This window comes from Magnolia sinica, chromosome 1, assembly GCF_029962835.1.
Source record: "Magnolia sinica isolate HGM2019 chromosome 1, MsV1, whole genome shotgun sequence".
NCBI classification, from domain to species: Eukaryota; Viridiplantae; Streptophyta; class Magnoliopsida; order Magnoliales; family Magnoliaceae; genus Magnolia; species Magnolia sinica.
In genome coordinates, this window is record NC_080573.1 from 115,180,862 (window position 1) to 115,206,560 (window position 25,699).

The 25,699-nt window shown below is 38.7% G+C and overlaps 2 protein-coding genes across 3 annotated transcripts; both read left to right on the forward strand.

Annotated features, from left to right (window-relative positions):
* Positions 1 to 467: 467 nt before the first annotated feature.
* Positions 468 to 2,299, forward strand: LOC131256905 (omega-hydroxypalmitate O-feruloyl transferase). The gene has a single exon (XM_058258039.1). It carries the CDS (start codon positions 860 to 862, stop codon positions 2,228 to 2,230), a length of 1,371 nt encoding a protein of 456 aa, XP_058114022.1. The 5' UTR covers positions 468 to 859; the 3' UTR covers positions 2,231 to 2,299.
* Positions 2,300 to 13,076: 10,777 nt separating this feature from the next.
* LOC131254984 (polyadenylate-binding protein-interacting protein 5-like) lies at positions 13,077 to 19,471 on the forward strand. 2 transcript variants are annotated; one of them, XM_058255694.1, is made up of 4 exons: positions 13,077 to 13,220; positions 13,362 to 13,416; positions 16,590 to 17,084; positions 19,103 to 19,471. In XM_058255694.1, exons 3-4 carry the CDS (start codon positions 16,614 to 16,616, stop codon positions 19,265 to 19,267), a joined length of 636 nt encoding a protein of 211 aa, XP_058111677.1. In that variant the 5' UTR covers positions 13,077 to 13,220; positions 13,362 to 13,416; positions 16,590 to 16,613; the 3' UTR covers positions 19,268 to 19,471. The 2 variants fall into 2 exon arrangements, with proteins under 2 accessions (XP_058111677.1, XP_058111670.1); XM_058255687.1 differs by lacking the exon at positions 13,362 to 13,416.
* Positions 19,472 to 25,699: the final 6,228 nt, after the last annotated feature.

Here is a 25,699-nt window from a genome sequence, read left to right on the forward strand (position 1 = left end):
TGTTTGATACTTGTATTGGTGAATCAAGGTGAAAACTATGGATTGAGAGGCCTATCATGCCTAGATTATGATCAACTTGAGTATGTAGTATCTTAAATTAATCCTTAGACCTAAGGATGCATGAGAAGTTAAAAGCCTTGATTACATATGCTTTAATTCATTTTGCAAGGTCATCACGTGACCAACAACAGTAATTGTCCGTTGAGACTCACCCTAGCCAACAATGAATCTACTAGTTTTTTTGGAACTCACTCATGGTGTGTATCTTGGGGTCGAGGGTTCATTGAGTGGTTTTTCTGTTGGACCTAGTACTCAAAAAGGTTTTAAAATGTTATATAAATATTTTCAACTATTTAACTTTTGTTTTAATTGTTAAACAAAGTTTTGGTCACCCTTGATAATTTGATGATTTAGACCTGAAAGTCCACCACTTGATCTACATGAGTGTTGGGTCAATGGTGGAAGGATTTGATCAATTCAAATATGAGTTAAGGCAGGATCACAAGATTTTTTAGTATGATATAAGGATTACCGTATAATGGTAGAGTACCATAATTGGTATTTCCTTAAGATTTTAATTCTTTCATATATTTTTTAAATTGGTGGGAGTTTTACTAATCGTTTAGAAAAGGTAAATTATTTTAGTTGTTCTTTGTAAGAGCAACTCAGAGAGAGACCTCACAATTCAAATCATGAAAAGGTTGGGATCCAACTAAAAATCTTTGTATAGATATTCATGTATGCATCAACCATCACCTAAAACCAATAGAGAAAAGACTCCCTTTGTATGTCCCAACTGTAAATTCGGACTTAGACATTACAAATTCCAACACCAACACAACCTCTCTCACAACTCCTCATGGCTCCATCCATCCAAGAGCTCCATTTCCCCCCCTTAAACATCCCTATAACCATAGACCACATCTACCTTGTCGAGCCGGCGGGCCCAATCCCAGCTATGACCGGGGACCACCTTTATCTATCCAACCTCGACGACGCCATCGGCGCCCATGTCTTGACCCCAACCGTCTATTTCTATCGGATGAACAGTCCTGATCGTAGGCCCGTCACGAAGACAATTCGTGATGCACTTGCACATGTATTAGTGCCTTACTACCCATTTTCAGGTAGGCTTAGGGAGACCAAAAATGGGAAATTGGAAGTGTTCTTTGGGCCTGAACAAGGTGTGTTGATGGTCGAAGCGAATTCGGAAATGGCGATCGATGATCTCGGAGGCCTTGTGGCCCCAAATCCTGCATGGGCCCCACTAGTCTACCATTTCCCTGATGAGGGCCCATACAAGATAGTCGACATGCCACTATTAATAGCCCAACTGACCAACTTCAGCTGTGGTGGTTTCAGCCTCGGTTTGCGCCTCTGCCATTGCATTTGTGATGGGATCGGTGCAATGCAGTTCGTTGATGCATGGGCCACAATGGCACGTCTGGGGCCCACCGTTATAACAGAGCCATGTTGGGACCGAGAATATTTCCAGCCAAGGGTCCCACCAATGGTGAAATTCCCACACGTTGAGTTCGCTAGGATCGACGATGGCTCGAACCTTAGCTCAAACCTGGGTCGAGCCAACCTGGTCCAGAAATGTTACCGTGTGAGCCAACCATTCCAAGCCCAGCTCAAGCAGCTATCTCAGTCCAACGGCGAGGATACTTGCACTACGTTCGACGCCGTAGCAGCACATGTGTGGAGGTGTTGGGTGAAGGCGCTCGATATCCGTCCTCTGGATTATGATCTACGGCTGACGTTCGCCGTCAATGTCCGTCCTAAACTGATAGATCCACCGTTGAAAGATGGTTTTTATGGAAATGCAGTATGTGTAGCATGTGCTACGAGCACGGTGGGCCAGCTTGTTGATGGGCAAATCTCCGCCGTTGGTCGATTAGTCCGTGAGGCCCGTCTTGGTATGTCAGAAGAGTATGTGCGGTCCACGATCGATTACATCGAGGTGGATCGGCCTACACGGCTCGAGTTCGCTGGGAAGCTGACGATCACGCAGTGGACCCGGTTCTCTATCTATGAGTCGTCGGATTTCGGGTACGGCCGGCCCGTTTACGCAGGCCCGATTGATTTGAAGCCCACACCACAGATGTGTGTGTTCTTGCCAGATGGTGGGCCATCTCCAGATGGGTCAATGATCTTGTGGATTTGCTTGCCTGAATCTGCTGCTTCTAAATTCAGGGAGTGTTTGTTTGAAGTGGAGAAAAGGTTGTAATTAGTGAAGTAGTACCATGCTCTTGGTACAGCTTAGGGTGTACTGAAATAACAATGGCAACTATTATATAGAGTGGGAAATGTGCCTACATTTCCATCACATGCTATGTGAAAATTGGATATGGGGTTATGGTTGATTCACTAATAGACTAGGAACATTCAAGTGGGTTACAAAATTTTATTAATTTTTAGGCTTAGTATTGTGTGCTCTGGAAAGCTAATGTGTTAATTTTAATTGTTGATTCGATAATTTTAATTGTCATGATGACCGTATCATGTCCTGGGTGGACATATCATTAATTACATGACTAGTATGTGGGTATATCTTAAATTGTTTGTGCATGTGAATTAAAGGAGAATGATTCATTTACTTGTTCTTGAGAACTAGAGATTCAGAGGAGCCACGGGTCAAGAGAGAATTGTGTTACATGGATCTCAATACCATTTTATTTCATGACCACTCAACTAACTATAAAATAAGCTTGTGTTAGTTATAATTCTTATGTGATTATCTTATTTGAGGGAATTGATTATAAATTGGGATAAATGACCTTTATCATTGAGCTTGACAAATATGAGTCGGTGTGCCAATGCCCTGCCCTACATAAAAGTATATATTTAGTTTAGTGTAGAAATATGCTCTTGGTATTGGACTTATTAGACACTTGCATTAGAGGATCGATTCAAGTTCCTAAAACATAAGTGTTTGGATTATGATAGACTTGCATGTATACTAGATTTGACTAATCCTTAGTGGTAAGTCTAAGTCCCCAATATAATATGCTTTGGCCCACCTTACAAGCCAATTATACATTGAAATACTATTGTGGTTCATATAATTCAACAAGGGATTCATTAGTTTTCTAGAGACACTCTTATGGCTAAGTTCTTGTATATTTGACCATCCATCAAATGATTTTTCACTAGTTCAGTGCTCCAAAAGTTTTAAATGGTTCTATGAGTGTTTTCAATTATTAATTTTTTATTTTAACAATTAAAATGCTTTCAACACATTTGATGGTAATTCCAATGGTTAAGATGTTGGGTAAATCTCTTGATTTATATGAGATTTGGATTGAGAGTGAATAACCATGTTCAGAAAAGAGATGAAGTCAATTTGAATACATGATCAACTAGGATTCATATATTTTGAATATAGTAGGGTATATACCTATATATGGTGGTGGAGCATCATAAGCGATCTCTTTTTTTCAACTTGGATTCTTCATTATAAATAAAATCCCATCGTGCACGCAAAGACAAAATCTAAGAAGAGAGACCTGTTGAATGCCCAAAACCCCCCTTGAGGCGTCACCACACTGTGAGAGAGAGAGAGAGATTGTTTCTCTCCCCCGTTTTATTCCTACACGCCACATGCCACTGTATCACTGTATGTGCATCTTTCTTAATGCGACCTTAGGCCTTAGCTCTCGGATTTTTGTATAGAAGTTTTCCTCCTCATAATGAATATTCTACTTTGAAGGTCTAACATTAATAAAAAAATAGAATCCAATAGCTGCCATATAACATTTCAGATTTTTATGAGCTATACATTTAAATATTAATAAAATTTACATTGTTTAACTTTCTTTTATTTATTTGTTCATTTTTATTCTCTTGAAAAATATCAAGCTAGAATACTATAGACACAAGGCAAAAAGAATTTACAGGGAAGGACTTCTTACCCTTTCACAAATTACCAAATCATTGATCATAACTGGTGGATGAGAAGATAGCTAAATCACCGTATCCATCTCTATAATCAGTCAAACTCAACGATCGAGGACACCAACAGTTCAATCATACATTGAATTAAATAGACTCTTACACACCGACTTATCATACACACACGAAATCCAGATACAAGCCCTTGATAGCACATACAGCCTAATGATTATTGAATTGGTACAAAAGCCCACGCAAAACTGCTGACCACACATGTGACCTCACAATTGATTGAATTGATACAATAACCTATTCAAAACCTACAGGAAAGTTGTTCAGTAAGTCTGTCTCTATCTGATTCTGGTCAGGAATTACCAAATCCACTTTACCCGTTTGGATACAAAGAAAGCGATTTGGTAATTCCAGGCCAGAAACAGGCAGAGACAGATAAGAGCTAAGGTTCGAGTGTTCGGACAGGCTTGTCTAAGGCCTTCATTTTAAAAGTGAGTTGTCAACTTGTCATTGTATCCGTACGAGCATACCATGAATGGTCTATGGTCAGGAATCACATCAATCATGGCCCATCAATGGACTTTGACGTATAGAACAAGAACAACTGAGAGAGGTGGGTCCTAATCCATGGCCCACATGAAAAGAAACCTGTCGACAAAGATAATGATCGTGGGACACCTACAACCTCTGTTTCACCGACATACCCACGTGTTGGGTGTGATCTGGACCGTTCATCTCATGGGCCCTGTGGTGGAAACGCAATAGCCAAACAGAGAGTAGCATTTTGTTGGATGGCTTTAACCATCTATGCAAAGAGGGCTTGAATGTGGAAACTAGATTGTTTTCGGACGTCCATTGGGAGTCTCTTAATTGAAAGGTTAGGATCTCATGTGAGGTGTAAATTTGTTAAGATTATGGGATCTTAAAGTAGGGCCCACCCAATAAGATCATGCCACCATCATGTAAGTGGGAAGCGGATTGGCTGGTGTACCACACACCACCCACCTGGCTGGTGTGTTGACGTCACCAAGTTATGTGGGTCCCATATTGAGGCATGAGTTAGATCCAAACCGTCCGTCCGCTTTGCGAGATATTTGTATTTCCTCTTGCTCTGCGTCTATGTAACCTTATGAACAGATTGGATGGAAAATAAATGTTATCGTAGGCCCTGTGAATGCTTTAACGGTGAGAAATTGTCCGTACTGCTATTTATGGTGTGGTCCACTTGAGTTTTCGATATGACTTATTTTTTGGATCAAGATCTAAAATGATGTCTCTAAATGGATGAAGCGGTGTGGATTTAATAAATACATCATGGTGGGGCTACGTAACTTTGATCTCCTTTGAACCGTTTGTATAACTCGGAGCTCGAGGAGCGTCAGCGCTAGTCTTCGCACGACACGTACCCACACCAGCTAGGTTGGTGGTGTGTGGTACACCAGCCAATCCGCTTCCATGTGAGTGAGCCGAAGATAAGTGAATGATCCTTACCGTCCTAAACGGTGGTGGCTCATCCACAGTTCATTTCCATCGATCTGGACGGTCCAAATTATGGGGCCCACCGTGGATGAAACATTGCCTGAAAATCAAACTGAGTGAATGATCCGTACCATCCTCCCATGGACGGCCACAAGTAAATGGTCTGTGCTCCGGAATCAATCAATGTGATTTTCGGCCAGGGTCTCAGTGGTCAGTACAAAATCACAGCTGTTCGGCCATGTAGTCTGCCACGTAAATGGGCCATCTCAAAAATCACCCTAATCAAACGGTCATACTTATCACACTGTCCAGACCATTCAAATTGTAAGTATTACTATCGATATGGAGCATATCTCCAAAATCACACTGACCAAGCAATCCTAACCATCCATCTCGAATGGATGGTGAAAAGTAACATACTGAACGGTCCAGATTCAATTGTAAAAAAATTGATGGTTGATATTATATTCTTGATGTAATTTATTCATAGCACCCCATTTGCAGTTGGATAAGCAATGTAGACAATCTAGATTTCCATGCAACCATGCCATGTGCAAGGTATGGTTGAAGGGTCACCTTCTTTTTTTAAATGATTGCAAGACGACTCATGACTCTAGCTAATTAATCTTTCCTCCGACAACGGGAGCAACTCAGTCATGTCAGATCTAGCCATTATTCCAACCCAACTTGAAGAGTCGCCCAAACATACCTACACGGGAACAATAGAAATAAAAAAGTAAAACTCACGAAGAAATGAGCCAAGCTCAACCCAAAACCTAAAGAGAAAAATAAAAGTCCAGGGGTAAATTTTTTTATGTTATTTATTAATATGTTTATATTGACGGAACACATTTACAAACCTTTCTTCTTCATTAAAATAAGAGTTTATTTATTTTTTAATTTACCTATATAAATCTTTGTAAATAAGTAGTAGTTATTTACTTGGTAATTCAGGCAGTATTTTCAATATTAGCCATTGACAGCTTATTTGAAAGTAGTAAGATGATAAAATTGAGGAACACCGGCCTTGCCTCTCCCTCACATTCTTCTGCTTTAGAAGAAATCTTTAAAAAGAAATCTCTTTTTATAAACCTATTTGAATAACAAGTTACTTAAGATAAGCTACTTATGCCACAAGTATGCCACAAATAGTTTATCAGAGTTTCTACTTATTTAGAAAATAAGTATATTTGATAAACAACATACTTATTAGCCTCTCCTCTCTTTCATATCTCCTGATGCCTCTTTTCTCCAGAAACTTATAAAAAGTAGAAAAGTAATAAAAAAATTAACTGAAATAATTAAATATTTAAGTAAAAAAATTGCTTATAACTGATCATAAATCAAACTTATCTGAAATAAGTCACTTATCTACTATTATATATAAAAATAGCAACTTATTTGGTGGTATCCGAATAGACCTTGCATGTGTTCCTTTCCATGGACAATCCACAACCTAAGAGAGTACTTACCTCAACCATGATTCACACATTCCACATACACATGAGGAGAGAAAAGAAGCATTTTCTTATGTAGGAAAAACAAACACATCTTATATGCATACACCACTAACATATTAACACACCCTATATTCAACCCAAGCGATCGAACCTAAAGGTGTTGGATACTCCGCACTTGCACATTTCCATTCGAGTCAAACTATCACATGCAAGTAACATATTGACACAAAATCAAATACCTAAAATATGTATTGAGGGCTTCACCCACACTAAATAGTACTCAACTTGTCTGATACCATGACCACCAAGTCAACCTTGAATTGGATGAATCTTGACTTCACTCAAGACTATACGAGTCTATCTTAATTGTAGACTCTTTTAATTATATGATCTAAATAAGAATGAAACTACTAAAATAAAGTCTATAACCATTACTCATAAACAAATGAAATTAAAAATGGATTAAAAGCTTGCCAATTTTATAAAGGTTAAAGGAAAATATTATGGAGATAACATGAATAGTTTTAATAAATAAATAAATAAACCTTATTTTTTACATTCTATAATTTTAGATTTATATGATGTTAGTCATGACTTATATATATATCCAATGCTCAGTTGGATGCTAGTTCCCACGAGTTCTCGTAAGAATTTTTTGAGAACCCATCACACATGATGTGAGCTCAAAAGTTGAACGGTCCATGTGATGCAGCACCTCATAAAACCCATAGGGCCCAACTTTTATCTTGATTCAAAATTTTGGTGGGCCATGGGAAAAGAAAACAATTTCCTCCCTTAAGTTGCATCTCTCTTTGATATGACCCACCAAAGTTTTGGATAATTGTGAAAGTCAGTTCACAGGGGTCTCACGGGGTGCCGCATCACATAGACCATTCAGATTTTGGACCCATGATGCATGTGCAAAGGTGTGTAAGTGAGCATGCCTCTCTCGCACATATATATATAGTAATGCTTGCTAATGCACCTTTTTATGGGAATGAAATCTGAATGGTCCATTTGATGTGGCACCCCATGAAGCCTATAGGGCTCAACTTTCAACTTAATCCAAAACTCTTATGGGCCATAGCAAAGAGTAACAACTCAATGGAAGAAATTGTTTCCTTTTGTCATGGCCCACCAAAGTTTTAAATTAGGGTAAAAGTTAAGCCCTTAAGGTTTCATGTGGTGCTACATCACATGGACCATTTAGATTTTGTGCTAATATCACTAAATAATATATATATATATATATATATATATATATATATATATATATATATGTATGTATGTATGTGTGTATGTATGTTTTGTCTACCCCCATCCATCTTAGGGCGTTGGACCCACCACACACATATATAGAGAGAGAGAGAGAGGAATGCTCACATGTGCAGCTTCTTACGTGAGCACTCATGCACACCTGCATACATGTGTCATGGACATAGAATTATTTGAACGTCCACGTGATGCGGTACCCCTTGAAATTAGATGAGCTTAAATTTTAGCTTGATCCAAAACTCTAGTGGGCCATAGAAAAGAGATATGTAAATCAAGGGAGGAAATTATTTCCTTTTTCCATGGCCCACTAGAGTTTTGTATAAGGCTAAAAGTTGGGCTAGCAAGGTTTCAAGGAGTGCCGCATCACATGGATTGTTCAGATTCTTTTCCTATAACATATGTGCAAAGGTGTGCATGGGTGCTCACATAAAAAGGTGCAAATGTGAGAATTATATAGAGAGAGAAATGCTCACTTGCGCACCTTCTTACATGAGCACCCATGCATAGGGCTATACACGAACCGAGTTAGCTTGGTTAGCTCGCTTGACTCGACTCGAAAAAGCTCAATTCGACTCGATTCGACACTGAGTTCAAGCCAAGTCGAGCTAATTTTTTGAGCTCGAGAAAATTTCGAACTGAGCTCGAGCTTGACTTGACTCGAATCGAACCGAATTCGAATTGAACTCAGATCGAACCAATTCGGTGACTCAGTTACTTTGATATTGATGTTGCTCACCAAGTGTTTAATGGATTAAAAGCTTGCCAATTTTATAAAAGTTAAAGGAAAATATTATGGAGATAACATGACTAGTTTTAATAAATAAATAAATAAACCTTATTTTTTACATTCTATAATTTTTGATTTATATGAAGTATGTTAGTCATGACTTATATATATATATATATATATATATATATATATATATATATATATATATATATATATATATATATATATATATATATATATATATGGATGCTTTCATTCAAATAGCAAAAAGATGTACAGAGAATGAGAACAAAAGTTGAACGGTCCATGTGATGCAGCACCTCATAAAACCCCTGGGGCTCAACTTTTATCCTGATTCAAAATTTTGGTGGGTTATGGGAAAAGAAAACATTTTCCTCCCTTAATTTGCATCTCTCTTTGATATGACCCACCAAAGTTTTGAATAATTGTGAAAATTAGTCCATAGGGGTTTCACGGGGTGCCGCATCACATAGACCATTCGGATTTTGGACCCATGACGCGTGTGCAAAGGTGTGTAAGTGAGCATGCCTCTCTCTCATCTATATAGAGAGTAATGCTCGCTAATACACCTTTTTATGGGCACAAAATCTGATTGGTCCATTTGATGTGGCACCCCATGAAGCCTATAGGGCTCAACTTTCAACTTAATCCAAAACTCAGGTCCTTAAGGTTTCATGTGGTGCTACATCACGTGGACCATTTAGATTTTATGCTAATATTGCTAAATTATATATATATATATATATATATATATATATATATATATATATATATATATATATATATATATATATATATGTATGTATGTATGTATGTATGTATGTATGAATGTATGTATGTGTGTGTATATATATGTATATGTACACACACACACATATATGTAGAGAGAGAGGAATGCTCACATGTGCAACTTCTTACGTGAGCACTCATGCGCACTTTTATACATGTGTCATGGGCATAGAATCTGAACGTCCACGTGATGCGGCACCCCTTGAAATTAGATGGGCCTAAATTTTAGCTTGATCCAAAACTCTAGTGGGCCATAGAAAAGAGAAATGTAAATCAAGGGAGGAAACTGTTTCCTTTTTCCATGGCCCACTAGAGTTTTATATAAGGCTAAAAGTTGGGCTAGCGACGTTTCAAGGGGTGTCGCATCACATGGACTGTTCAGATTCTTTTCCCATGACATGTGTGCAAAGGTGTGCATGGGTGCTCACATAAAAAGGTGCAAATGTGAGCATTATATAGAGAGAGGAATGCTTACCTTCGCACCTTCTTACATGAGCACCCATGCATAGGGCTGTACACGAACAGAGTTAGCTCGGTTAGCTCGCTCGACTCGACTCGAAAAAGCTTGATTCGACTCGGTTCGACACTGAGTTCGAGCCGAATCGAGCTAATTTTTTGAGCTTGAGAAAATTTCGAACTGAGTTCGAGCTTGACTCGACTCAGATTGAACCGAACTCGAACTGAATTCGAATCGAACTCAGATCGAACCAATTCGGTGACTCGGTTACTTTGATATTGGTGTTGCTCATCAAGTGTTTAATGAAATGACTCAACGAAGCATGGCTGGTGGCAAGGAAGGTATGTATATGAAATAAATACATTTTTTTCTTGATTTTTATGTTGCTTACAAAGTGTTTGATGAAATACCTGTAAAAACCACTGTTGTTGTTTTACATACAATAAGATTTTGAAGGTACAGTACATGTGTTTGTGAAAATGTTGCAAGGTGAACTTGGCTTGATTTGCTGACTGAACCGAGCTGAGCTGGCCAATCAGGCTCGAGGACTAAGCCGAGCCTTCGAGCTAGGGTCAGCAAGTGGCTGAGCCAAGTCGAGTTGTGCCAAGCTCGATTCAATTTGACTCGTGTACGCCTCTACCCATGCACACTTATCTTAGGCATAAAATTTGAATGGTCAATGTGATGCGACACCCCATGAAACCTCACAAGCCTAACTTTTAGCTATATACAAAACTTTGGTCGGCCATGGCAAAAGGAAACAATTTCCTCTCTTGATTTGCATTTCTCTTTGCTACGGCCCACTGAAGTTTTGGATCAAGCTGAAAATTGGGCCCATAGAGTTTCAAGGGGTGCCACATCACATGGACCATTCAGATTCTATGCCCATGACCCGTGTATAAAGGTACACACGAGTGCTCAAGTGAGAAGGTGCGCAAGTGAGCACTCATCTACACACACACACAAAAATCAGGTTGAGGTTGGTCAAGCTTCAAACCAAGCACAGCCCTCCCCAGCCCTACTCACCCCGACCAAGCAGGTTGAGGTCGAACCCAAACCAACTAGATGCAACTTCGGCCGGTCATGTTAGGTTGTGGGTCAACCTGAGCCTAACCAGGCGGCTAATAATCCAAGAGCCAACCTGACATCTCAACAACAAACCAACAGTATCCTTAACCCTAGCTGATCTTGTGTTGGGCCAGGGTTGGTTAGGTTGGCCAAAGATTATTATCTCATAGCATATTAATAATTTAAGTATCTTACACTATATATACAAAATAATTTACACTATATAAGTGAATATGGGGATTTGTTAGGGTTCAACCCAACCTGACCTCAATACAACCCAATTGGCCAAAATATCGGGTTAGGGCAGTCGGTTTCGGATTGGCCCGAGCCAGGTTGCACCCCAGCAACCGAACCGTGTTAATGATAAATCCCAAGGACAAAACAGTCATTTAACCCATATACTGTCTGTTGCCATACAGATGTCAATGTATGAATGCTCAATAAAGCGAACGAACTCGGCTTGCGTAGCGTAGCACGCAGCACTGACCGGAAAATCTCTGTGGGCCCACCATGATTATGCGTTTTATCCACGCCGTCCATCCGTTTATCCAGATCATTTAAGTTCATGATCCAAAAAATGACGAAGATCCAAATCTCAGGTGGACCACACCATAAGAAACAGTGGTTACTGAACTCCCACTGTAATGTTTATTTTCCATCCAACCTGTTGATCCAAAACTTTTGTAGCCCCGAGGAAGTTTTTAATGGTAGCCGTTCAATCACCACTATTTCTTATGGTGTGGTCCACCTGAGATTTGTATCTGCCTCATTTTTGGGTTCATACATTAAAATGGGATGCAAAAAATGGATGGACGGCTTGGAAAAAAATACATAGATCATGGTGGGCCACAACTTTCCCTGCAGCACACAGTACCGACGTGGGTGCTGTGTACTCCACTATGCAATCCGAGTTCAAAGAGATCAGGCTCGCAATTGGAAACGAGGAATATGTGTGAGATATCAGAGCCGTTCATCAGTCGAACCCCACTGCTTAAATGATAGATATAAAAAATCACGCCTATGTGATTATCAGGTGGGCCACGGATGTGCATAGAATTTTGGCTGTTGGACAGTTTATATTGACCGTTCGTTTATTCAGCGCAAGCATAAACCATCTTGTAGTCGAACAAGCCTGAGATTTGACAAATGGCATCTGAACAGTGAAGATCTCCTGATGAACGGATCCGATATTTCACAAGTGTGCTTCGTTTCACGTGTGAGGCAATACTTTCACATTGCACTCGATCGAGTGACAGTTGGGATTTATCTATTCATTTCTCTCTGACCCACTGTTTCCTGTGGTGTGGTCCAATTGAGATCTGGATCTCCTTAATTTTTGGTTTTTTGACCTAAAATAATATTTCAAAATGGATGTACGGAGTGGATATAAACAATTACATCAAGGTAGACCCCACAGCGCCTGCCACCAGGGATATCCCTGGTGTCAGTGTCATCAGGGAATCCGCCTCCCCATGAGCATACAGAAGAGTCATATGGTACGTCGCCCTATCTTTGCAAGTAGACACGTGTTATAATCCTGGCTCACGGTTAGGCAATCCAGATCATCGATCTGTTAATTTCCATGGTAGATTAAAAGATCCCATCGACCATATTTGAATCATTTTCAATAGACAGTTGTTTTATCTCTTATCATAACCGTCTATTCGTAGGCCAAATATAGAAATATTAATATTATCTAATTAAATTTATATTCAAATTTTAGTCCATCTACGTTGTGATAAAAAATTTAAACGGTCTGGATTACATAAAAATATGGCCCATATTTCAAAAACTAAAACATGTGTATACTATAAAAAAATGTGGATGACGTGTACCATATAATTCCTCCATCATCAAATTACGTTCTTTTCATGTGAGCGGTCTTTGAAGTCTCTCTCTCATTTCTTCTATTACCCGTAGAAAATTCGAAAATCCCATCCAAATCCCGGATTCCTTGATTCTTTCAAAGATCAAAGAGCGAAGGTATTTTCGGGCGATAGGGTGATGATTTCAGCTTCCTAGAGCGTTTTCCCAGGTGGGTTTCGATCCGGATTCTCTTTTCTCAATATCTTTTCTGGGGTTTTCTTGATTTCTTCTCACTATTTTCTTGTTTTTCGAATTTGATCTGTTCCAATCTTGATAGCTTTGATATTGGATTTTTTTCCTCTTTTGTCAGACTCAATGCAAGATTTCTCAAGATTCAGAAAATAGAAAGATTTGAGTAGAGATTGGTTGGTTTGAATTCAATTGCATGGTTTTGAATTTTAGTGTTTGATGTGTGTTTTTTTTTTTTTTTTTTTAAAATCTTTTTTAGTTGACAATTGAATCCACGGTTTGAATTTTGGGTTCTTGGAGTAAGAATTTAGATTGTGCTTGTTGATCTTGAAAAATAAAAAATAAAAAATCTAATTGGATCTTTAGGAATTGTATCATGCTCTAGCTTAGTATGCTGGAGCATACTCACAAACACAACCGCTGCGTGCCGCATACGGCGATGCCAATGTAAAATGTCCGAATCGTGGGTCCACTGTGGATGGATCGTCGGATGGTCGAAACCATTAGGGTATCTCTGGATAAATTCGGACCGCTAATCGTCTTTCTCTACGACAGGTTCATTTGATGCCCCGTCACCAGCGGGACCCACAATTCAGACGGTCTGGATTGACATGCATGCATGCTCATGAGTAATAATAGTATGTTCTACTCTGCCATGGTACCATATGATGCCTCATAGATTTTTATTCTTTGTCGATCTTGATTGTCGTCTAGCCGTTGCGAATACAAGAATGTCTTTCTTGATCCTCAAATCATTTCTTTTAATCAGCATTATGTTTGATAGAAACCAATTTTAGTTGCTTTGTTTTGATTTTTTTTGGTTTGCCCTGTATAGAAATTTTAATGAAGTGATGCATGTGTTGATTTCCAGGCTGTGTGTGAGTTTCATAAATTAGATGAAATCCATTGAAATGATTTATGCGCTTCTGGTAGGAGAACAAAATGCAAATACCCAAATCGTAATTCATGTTGATTTGGTGAAGTGCTTGAATTTGGATTTCCGTGCTGCATACAGTTGTATATAGGATATTATATTCGAACACCCAGGATCATAGTTTTATGCATTGTGAGATGTTGCCTCACACACTTTAGAAATTCACACGCTTTAGAAATACACACACAGGTTGATAGTTTTTACTGAGAACAGTTGGGTTTCTACAATATTTCACGCTACTAATTAAGAAACTATAAAGGAAATGGAATTTGAGTGTCGTGCATTTATTCATACTGTCTTATGTACATGCGTAAAGGTGTATGGAAGTGTTATCTAGCTTATGGAAATCTTTCTTCACCTAAAAACAACCGTCCAATGAGGTATCTTTTGGAAGTGTTTTGATCTGATTCCGTCCAACCTCATATAGGAAAATTTTCAGTGCAACTCTGGTTTCAGTGTGTGTTAGCAGCTCCTTCTTGGTGTGAATTCATTCTAATCAAGACTGTCTATGGTTGCGTTGCTTCAGGGCCATTGTCTTTGGCTTTTCTGATATTTGTTTTCGTGCCCTAAATTTGGGTTTGTGTTTGGATGCACTAGTGATGTGTATCACAAACACTCAATTCACTCCAGAATAATGATAAAAGGTGGTGATGTGTCCTAGTATTCGTTAATCATGATGAGGAAGGAACCCTCAAACTGCAGTTACTTTTCTTTTGCGTCCAAATAAAGTAACATAATTGCAACTTCAAGCCAAGTCCACCATGTAAATGCTAAGGAAAGAAACCACAGTTTGGTTATTCCACTTTATTTGAGATTTTAGCTAGTAATTGCAATTCAATTCATTAGTGCATTCAATTGCACCATTGTAGTCCTTTCAAATCATATATTCAGAGTCAATTCTAATTTGGTAGGTTGTGACCCAAGGCCCATCGTTCTTTGCTGTCAAAAGCCTCTTATGGAACCTTACATTAGAAATTATTAGCCGGGCTCACCTATATCATGTCAATATGCTCCACAGTCCAGACTAGTCCTGCTATGGATTGGGACGTGGGAGCAACCGAAGTCTCTCTCATAAGAAGATCCTAACCATCTGATCCTGGGCCCTCTGCTCACTGAATATAGACTGCTATGCTGTGTTTTTATTTTTATTTTTATTTTTATTTTTTAAACCCAATTTTATACCACCTATTCAATGGTTTGGGTCCCCTAATCAGTGGCATTGGTCTCTAAGGACCCAATGGATGAACATTCAGGATCATGTTAGGATTTTGTGGTGGGTCTGATTACCTGCTTCTGATGGAAGGTTCCCTTAGAGGCATCTTCTGATAGTACTATTCCAGTCAAGATCTTTACTGTTTTAGATTTGATCTTCTGAGTTACTATTTGGTTTTATGCAACTTTATTAAGATTTTACCGTCCAATTTGTTTTTCAGAATATCGAACATGGATCTAATTTCCTACCATATGTAGTCGGTAATGTTCCTGTCTATTAATATAGTAATAACATGGAGGTAGGCATGGATATTAAAACCTGAACCATTTAGTCCAATGCATTCTTAGTGCTCTACATGAATATAGTCAGTTGTCCAGTGCACATGCATACGCCACAAGCATAGCCCACATGCACAGTGACCCATTTTGACATTTGAATGCAGCAGGCAGTGGGTCACTAACTATTGGAACCTTTAATTGGCACGCCTACAGGTATTTTTCCATTGCATGAACCATGAGATTCATGGCCAGCTTGAGTTTGTTTTACAACATTAAAGGGCCGATAAGCTTCTAACTTATAAGACTGATTCCTCACTTTGTATATTATGATTCTGTCCTAATAACCCTGTTGGCATGTGTATCTGACACACATCTGACATAGAAAGTTTTCTAAAAAATGTGCCCGTGTTGCATGGATTAAACACCCTCTTTTTTTTCTTTTTTTCTTTTTTTCTTTTGTCAAATTGAATCCAATAAGGTTTAAATCAGCGTATAAGGTATTGCACCATTCACCACTGATACGGCCCCATATCAACCCTCTATCTAGCTGTTTCCGGCTGATGTGGGCATATCATTGATGGGCCACAACAGTACGTATCGGGCAATATGTACCAGTTTTGGACAATGCTTTAAACCTTGACCCAATGAGAACAGTCACCATCGTGTTTCAATCTGCTGATCAAAATTCACCAAGCCCAAGCTCTTTTCAAGTGAATTACAGACACCTATGCCTCTCTTTTGTGTTTCTTTTACCAATTGCCATTTATAGCCATAGCAATTTATTTGAGGGTTATGGATCATGAGTGACTTCTTCCCTTGTGGCTTGATTACTCAATTTCTGAACATTGCTGCTAGCAGTTTATTTTCTTCATTGTGTGATTTAACTGTCTGATAAGGAAGATTTTTATGTTTCCTTTCTGTTAGATATCTCTCTGTACAACTTAGACAATGAAGCCAGGGAAGTCTTCTTTGAATCCATACGCAGCATCATTCGTTCCGCTTTCCAGGCGAGGAATAAACGATGAAAATAAAGCTCATATAACAACATACAGAGATCATAAGAGTGATGGTGGTACTGAAATCTTCAATGCAAACAAGGTCGAAAATAACACCCCCCAAACAATGTCCGGAGAGTCCAAAAACCCCATGGAGACTGCACAAAATGCGCAGAAATCTAATATCCTTGGAACTGAAGAGGATTGGTCACAGAAGGGCCACAACTTTTACAGCTTTGAAGATTCAATGCCACGAGATATGAACGATCGAACTGAAAAGGAGAATCCAGCTGAAGATTATGAGGTGGATATGGCATATCTTGCAGCTGCATTTCCTGGTATCTCGGAGCAGTCCCTCGTCGATGTGTACTTTGCAAACCAGGGCGACTTGGAGGCCTCGATCGAGATGCTGATACAACTTGAGGTAAATAATCTATTTATGAGTTTTCCACTGCTTCTCTATCCCTTTCTTATTTCGATGGTAATGACAGATTTGAGGAATATGATGTATGAAATCACTGGAATCTGCTCTGTAAAGAACCATAAAAATCTCAACATATAAATTCATGTTGGTTGGCACAAGGAATTAATCAATGTTTGATTTTAGAGCTTTTCTAAGCGCATGCGCGTGTGCAATAAAGATCCTGTACATGCCACAATGTCCTAGCATCGCACATACGTGCGAGATCTCACCCATCCATCAGGTTGGTCTGGCCTTGTATGTGTTTTCTGAAAAAAATAAATTTATGGTCCAATCAGCATGTGGGCCCCAATATTGGAAACAGGTGGATGGATTAGAAAAATTCAGCCAAGATTTTCAGAGCCTTACGTTTGTTTTGCAAACTGTGGCCCACCTGACCAGTGGATCAACCTGATTTTTGGGCTAGGGGATCAATATGGTGGTGCTGTTCGGATGGATGGATTGGATCCAGACCTAACACGCCATGCTGGCACATATGTGGTGTGTCCATGCGCTTTATTGCACGTGTGTGGGCTTAGAAAAGCTCTTGATTTTAATCTGGGGATTCGCCACTTAGGCGCACTCTGGTGATAAATACACCCATCCATTTGACTTGGTTATACAAATGGTACAAAGTTGCACTATTGTGCAACCAAAAGTAGAAAGGATGGGTGCATTTTTAATATTAATCAGTCAGAGATGGTGCTCATCAATTTCTTGGAATCCTGACCAGACAGTGCTGTCGGATTTGTTTCGACTGGAACCGGCCACCGTACTTAGTCGGGCATGGAGATAACTGTTTTGCAAAAAGCACACAGCTACATCCATAAACTCAAACCCACATCTTCCTCTTAAAAATCAAACACTCCTAACTACTACGCTAACATCACATTTAGTTGTTAATTCTTTCTGTCTGTTAATATCTTTTAATGAAGTGGATATCCGGGCTGAAACAGGCAATGCAGGTCTGGCCGGTTGGACCAGGCCTCCTAGAAGAATGGGTCTAGGTCCAGTCTGGGTTTTAAAACATTGGTGCTCACTATGTTTTGCAAGTCACCCACCATGCATGTGGCCAATTTTCTAGGTGAGATTTTCAGGTTATGCCCCACCAACAATGGAGCCACAATGCGGGCTGCCTGTGCATGTAAACTATGCATTTTGGTGGATGAGTTGCAGCATGCAAGTGGGTTTAAATGAGCTATCTGTTGGTAGATTTTTCATTGATTTGTTACCCACCCAAATTCATTTGTGGAACTTGCTTTTAGATTGTAAATATGGACACCACCTGCACTCTTGTTTGCTGATTCTTTTATAAATCTGCATAGCTGGCATGTGTATAAAATCCATGAATTGAAATAGCATTTCGCCATTTGAATGCAAGTGAACAGCATGGAAATTTGTGTGCTTGGGTAGGACCATTCGATCTCAGAAAGTGCATTTCTGCCCGTGGCCATTGCCCTCAGTGCAAATACAGTAACTTCCAAATGCACTCTCATGTACAATGAGCTGTTTGGTTTCTTCACATTAATGATTCTACTGTCAAATCCATGAAATTATGACCTCTTGGGTTTTAATTACATGAATGATCCCAGATATTCATGATTGTGTCATATATATAGCTTTGCTAGCCCCACATGCAGACCACACAGCATGCGTCCCAACCTGGCAAGTGTGTGGAACATCTGAGTAGTGCATGGGGTAGCTCCCGCCATGAAATGAATGTATGCAAAAGATGGGCTGGTCCACACATCAGGTGGCCACCCCTATACGAAAAGAATGGATGGTTCTAGAGAACTCCCAACACTCCACATTCAACATACACATGTACCCCACCTCCAATTGAGCGGACCATCCTTGATTTTTGCATTTTTTTCATGATCATGGCGGGAGCTGCCTTATCCACTGTTAGATGTCCCACACACTTGCAATCGATTGTTTCTGATCAAGATTACAATTGGGTTAGTTAATTGATGTATATACAGGGCCAACCTGATGACTTTCAACGTCTTCCCCAAACTTTGAACATTGGTGACGTGTCTGACTCTGGCGTTGTGGGCAATACATCGGGGGAATGGAGGGCTAACTATGGTGAGGCAAGCGGGTCATCTGGTCCGTCGGATTCGGTGTTGGGCCCAGTTGGCAATTGAGAGAATTTTGCAGACAATGAGCTACTAGCTCTGCCTGTGAATTTTGTTGATTGTGGGTAAGAACTAAGAAATGGACCTCTTTTTCTCAGCTGCAAATCTGTTTTTTTTTTTTTTTTTTCATCTCTTGTTTTTGTGTTGTAAATCCAAACCGCTGTATGGTTCTTCTACAGATTACAGACTGTCTCAAAGGAAAGTTTTTTTTTTCCTTCTATTATTCTTTTTAAGGTTTTGATCTCTTTATATTTTTTTAATACCTGTCTTTGATTTGGAAGGTTTTGGCAAGGATAATGGCCATATCCACCATACACATGTGAAGAGCGTATGGTGACTGTTCATCAGTGGGACACTGTGGGACTCGGCCCAAAAACATGACAGCAGGAAAACGGCGTCAATGGTGGACCACACCAGAGGAGGGTTGCTCACGTTCGTTTTTTGGTGATGACCTTGAATGGGGTGCTTCACCATATGGACGGAGTGGTTCAACGTGCATGTGTGCCATGCGACATGAGTGTGATACCCAGGCCATTCATAGGGCGGGGCCCGGGACGAACATGCCCGCCTGAAAAGATCAGGCAGTTCCTCATCATCGCCAGCAAGTGTGTGGGTGTGGGTGTGCGGGTATAGCTGGACACCGAGTCGAACCGAGTTGAGCTGGGCTCAGCTCGGCTCGGATCGGTCAGCTGCCACCCCCAGCACAAGTTCGGCTCAACTCGATGACTGAACCCATTTGGCTAGCTCAACTTGGCTCGATGACTGAGCCTATATAACCAGCTTGACTCAGCTCGGTTAGCAGCTCGGGTCAGATCCAGCCGAGTTAGAGTTTTAGTTCGAGTTGAGTTTTCGAGATGAGTTCGAGTTCAAGGTCGAGCTTTGGAGTTAATGTTGTATTTGTACATAAAATTTAATCTATAACACATTAAAACTGAAAATAAAACTAACTTATAAATTGAAAAGTAAAAATATTCTGATAACAAACTTGCAAATTTACAACAACAGTAAATGCATTTTTTTTTATTGTCATTACTTACTATTGGAGAAGAGATTCGTTTGTCGAGCTCAAGCTGTTATCTAATTCTTTATATACATACTCGTTCACCTCTCTTAAATCAAAAGGTCGAGAGAGCTTTGTATAGTTTAAATTAGATTATTCAAACTTTCTTTATGATCATATTTATATATACTTCCCAACACCCTATAAAATGTACCAAGAATGGAAAAAAACTTGGATGGTTTATTACTCTTTTTTTAAAAAAAATAAAATTCGTGCAGCTTGATCTTGCTTCGGCATCATGTTATCTTTGAGGACATCGTTGATGTCTAAAAGCCTCTTCCACACTACGTTTCAAGGCGAGTTGGAATTATTCTTTTTCCGATACTAATAATTTAGTTTCCTCATTTGCCTTAGAAAGTTTGGATGGATGATGGAAAGTTTTTTATTTGAATCAATAAGTACCTGAAAAAGAAGTTGGACTTTCTTTGGGCTTTAGGACACGATTTTGCATCTCCATCCTGACATGATAAGTGTAACCTAAGCCAGTTAGTTTTGTTAACAAACTTGGCTCTACACAAATAACACAAAATCTTCAATTTTCTCGGCTTGGGAGAGTGTATTAGGAACTATAGTCCCAAACATTGATCAATAGTTTAATTGAAGACATATCAACACTTTATGTGTTTGAGAAATTAGTATTTTGACAATAATAAAATGTGAAAAATAGAAGAAAAAATAAAATATGATAAACGAAACCAATAATAAAATATAAATTATAAAATAAACAAAAACATAATATGAAAACAAAATAAATTATAAAATAAACAACATTACATACAAGTATACATTACATCAGTTTCAAGTTTCAACAAATTAACAATAAATTTGAACTTAACCCCATTCACATTGTTGTTGTGGCATGTGCAATTTCGTTTTGAGACTCGTTCTCCTCCTCATTCTCCTTAATATCAAAACTATTACCTCTCCAAATTGGATGCAACCAATCTTATGTACAAATGAGTGCTTCAACTCTTTTTAGTAAAAGAAAGCTTCGATGTTTGCTCACGACCCTACTCCCTGTGCTAAAAGCAAAATTTGAAGCCACCGTTGAAATTATAATTGATAATATGTCATGTGCCATTATCGATAGTGGAAGATATTTTCCTTCACTAACTCTCAACTTTCACCACTCCAAAAGATCGAAATCTGAATCCTATCACCTTACGATTGACTCCTTGAGATATAAGTTTAATTCTGATTCTTCCGTCTCATTATATGTATCTTCTTGTGCTGAGAAAGACATGTTTTCATGATCGAGCATATTATCATCGCTTGTAGAAATATCAGGAGCTCTAACTTCTTTATCATTGATATGGTACTATACGCAATGTACAATTCTTCGATTGCATCGCGAACCTTATAGGTTTTGGTTATCGCTCTTTGATTAGAATAAATCTTCATAAAAATGAACTTAACATAACTCATCTTGCACCGAGGATTAAGAACAACCGCTAAGGTTATTAACAAATGACATTCATCCCAGTACATATTGAACTTCATTTGCATACTAAGTTCCATAAGTTGTAGAAAATCTGGATCCTCACTGACACTTTTTCTTAGGGTTTCCTTAATCTTCCAAATAGATGGAAGAAACATATTTGTTGTTGGATACTTATTTTCAGAAAATATCTTCGTGCGGTCATAAAAAATCTGGAGAAACTTGTGAACTTCTTTTTCCTTGCTCCAATCATCTTCAGTAGGCAACCAAAAATACGTTCTATCACACGCTGCATATTCAGGACATGCAAATTTCAATTCCACGACTGAATCCAATATTTCAAAACTCGAATTCTAACGTGTGCATACATCTAGTTTTAATATTTTTTAAGTTTTTATATTCAAACGTTAGATTATATCACTCCATATACCCCATCTTGAAAGTGACCCCTTATGTATTTTACACTCTCTCTTATGTTCTTTATAGTGTGGTCAATTGTTTTCAGTCATTCTTGTACAATTATGTTTAGTATGTGCGCACAATACCGAACTTGGAATATTTTTTCCACAAAAAATAAATTACTGATTGCCTTGAATTGGTTATGTAAAAATGAAATTACATTTTCATTTGTTGAAGCATTAAGAAGGAGGAAGGTGACAAAAGTTCAAAATTCTCTTTTAAAGTTTCCAATTTTCATCAACATAGTGTGTGGTCAATGAATATATCCCTTTATTTGATTAGACGTCATTCATAAATCAGAAATTAAACTTATTCTTGATACTGATATCAAAAATGCTTTCAGTTTCAGTTTCTCACTTGTGTATATATTCATGCACTCCCTCTTCATAATAGTGCGGGAGGTGTAACGCCCCGGTTTTCGAAACTCGAGTATACTAGTCGTTTTCCAAAAACCCGATTGTTAGCCTTTAAAATTCAGTTTAAATTTAAATCGCTTTATCATTAATCAGAGTTAACAACAAATGTTGGTGGAGTAAACCATGAATTGTATAAAAACATTCTGATCATCACAAAATTCCAATTTTAGGGCCCATAGAGGACTCATATAATCCAAAATAAGAAAGTTCATTAAATAAAAACAGAAATATATCATCTAGTGATGAAGCTCAATATGGGTCGTAGGGACCCCATCTAGCTCCTTAGCTACCCGATTTGCTCTAGCAACCCATTGAACAACATCGGCTCGTTTTACACCTGCATTAACTGATATGGTTTGATAGTGTCAATAACTATCACAGTGAGGAGTACTCTCTAAAATTACACACTCATTATTCATAATCCGGAATAGATCGCGGGTCATAAGAATGGATATATTAAGCAGCGCAATTCATATTCATGATCATATACTCAAAAAATTAAGCCAATCAACATAATCTCAACATTAAGGAAATGTAGTAGCAATTGTAATGCAAGTGAATGTGTTCAAACAGTCAAATAATCAATCATACGACTTTTTATTGCACCTGAAAATCACATTGTATGTAAACTCCGCAAGATGGCTAGAAAATCGATAAGTGAACTCTCGCTCCACCTGAAAATCACAATATAAGTAAACTTCGCAAGATGAATAAAAAAAATCAACATTTAAACATCTACTTCACCTAAAAATCATATCGTACGTGAACTCTGCAAGATGGCAAGAAAATCGATAAGTGAACTCCCGCTCCACTCGAAAATCATAGTACGACTGAACACCTCAAGATGAAGAGAGAATTAATAGGGGCATTCCAACATTATCCAAAAATAATATGAACTCTGCAAGATGGCTAGAAAATCAATAAGCGAACTCCTGCTCTACTCGAAAATCATAACGAACTCTACATAATGAGAATCAACATACAAACATCTACTTCACCAAGAAATTATATCGTATGTGAACTCCGCAAGATGACTAGAAATTGATAAGCGAACTTCAGCTCCATCCGAAAATCATGGTACGACTAAACTCCGCAAGATGAAGAGAAAATCAACATACAAACTCTAGACCACCCGGAAATCATATCGTATGTGAACACCACAAGATGGTTAGAAAATCGATAAGTGAACTTCAGTTCCACTTGGAAATCACAGTATGACTAAACACCACAAGGTGGTTAGAAAATCAACATACAAACCTCTACTTCACCCGAAAATCATATCATATGCGAACTCCGTAAGATGGTTAGAAAATCAATAAGCGAACTTCAGCTCCACCCGAAAATCATCATATGACTGAACGTCGCAAAATGAAGAGAGAATCGACATAGGAACTCTGGCGTCATTTGAAAATTGTATGAACTCTTTAAGATGGCTAGAAAATCGATAAACGAACTTAAGCTCAAACTGGAAATCATAACGAACTCCGCATAATGACCTGAAAATTAATAAAATATGCGAATATAACCAATAAGCCACAAAGGGCACCAATATCCATCAAAGCCATGAAGGGCATATAAGCAATCCAAGCCACGTAGGAAAAATATACGATCCAAGCCATGTAAGGTAATGTGCGATATAGGCTATGTAAGGTAGATGTGCAATACAAGCCATGTAAGGCAAATGTACGATCCAAGCCGCGTAAGTTAAATATAGACTGCAAGATGGTAAGTTCATGAAAAGTTCCATTCATTCTATCACTTGATCGCAAGTGGCAAACATACAGTTAATTAATAAATGTACAACTAAAAATAGCATGTTATCATCAAATCATTTATGCTTGTTATAATTAAAGAGAGATGTTTATCATCTAACACAGGAAATAATTGCACAACAAATTAGCATATTCAAAAGTGGAACAAGTAACTCAATGAGAGAAATCAAAAAATCATCTATGTTCAGATTGATAGATTTAAGTGAGAAGCTGAAAGGGTGAGTCCTCACCTTAATCAAGCAACCTAGTTGGGTGTGGCCTGCTAGATAGTACGAATGCAGCCGGATAGAGTCAAGTCTAATCGATAAATATGCGGCAGGAGAAAGATCGAATCATAGCTAGGGAAAGCCCTAGTTTGGAGGGTTCTGATGGCTCCAAGTGGAGGACTAGGATGCTGAAGAGGCAATCCACGCGAATCACCAACGTGGAAAGAAGGAAAAACGAAAATATTCCGTTTTCAGAAACACCAACCATACGCACTCGTTTTGTGCTTGAGGTTATGTGCACACCTGTGCGATCCAATAGGTGGATTGACCCTGGTTCTAGTCGACTTCAATTGACCAACGAGATGGACGGTATGGATCATTCATTCGGATGATCATGGTGGGCCACGACCAATGACATCGAGCGTTGCTCATTCGAGTTCGTCCAAGCGGGAAAAGCTCCCTACTTTCTTACCAATTTCATCGGGTCAAACCTGATTGACTGGGTTCCTTCATTTGCATGGCGTGGGTGTACGCTCGCTGTCTGTATTCACGCAGCAGATGTGGGGCCCATAGCGATGTTCTTGAAAGGACAAGCTATAGATGTCTTAGAGGGGGGGGGGGGGGTGAATAGGACTATGCCAAATATTTCGATACATTGCAAAATAATAAAGTAAATAAACTCAATTGCTTAAAGTATTGAATTCTTAATATCAAATAGTTCGTAGGACAAACTTCATCGAAAGGATTTAGGCAGGACAACATTATTTCACGACATCTTTGAAATTAAAATATTAAACTTTAGCAACATCAAATGAAAAACAAGATGGGCCTACAAGAAATAAAAGCAATCACCATAATGCACAAAGGATTTATAGTGGTTCGGTGCATAAACACAACCTGCTCCACTCCCAAAATTACTACTCTCGTAATTTTGACTTTCGCTATCTCAAGGTTTTCCCCAGGGTTACCTTAACAACCTGATATAGTTATTGTGATTTTCAAGGACTATCACAACAAACCCACTTTGTGATTTTCACTAGATCACCATAAACAAACCCGCTGAGATTTCCAGGCTATCTCAGAAAAACTC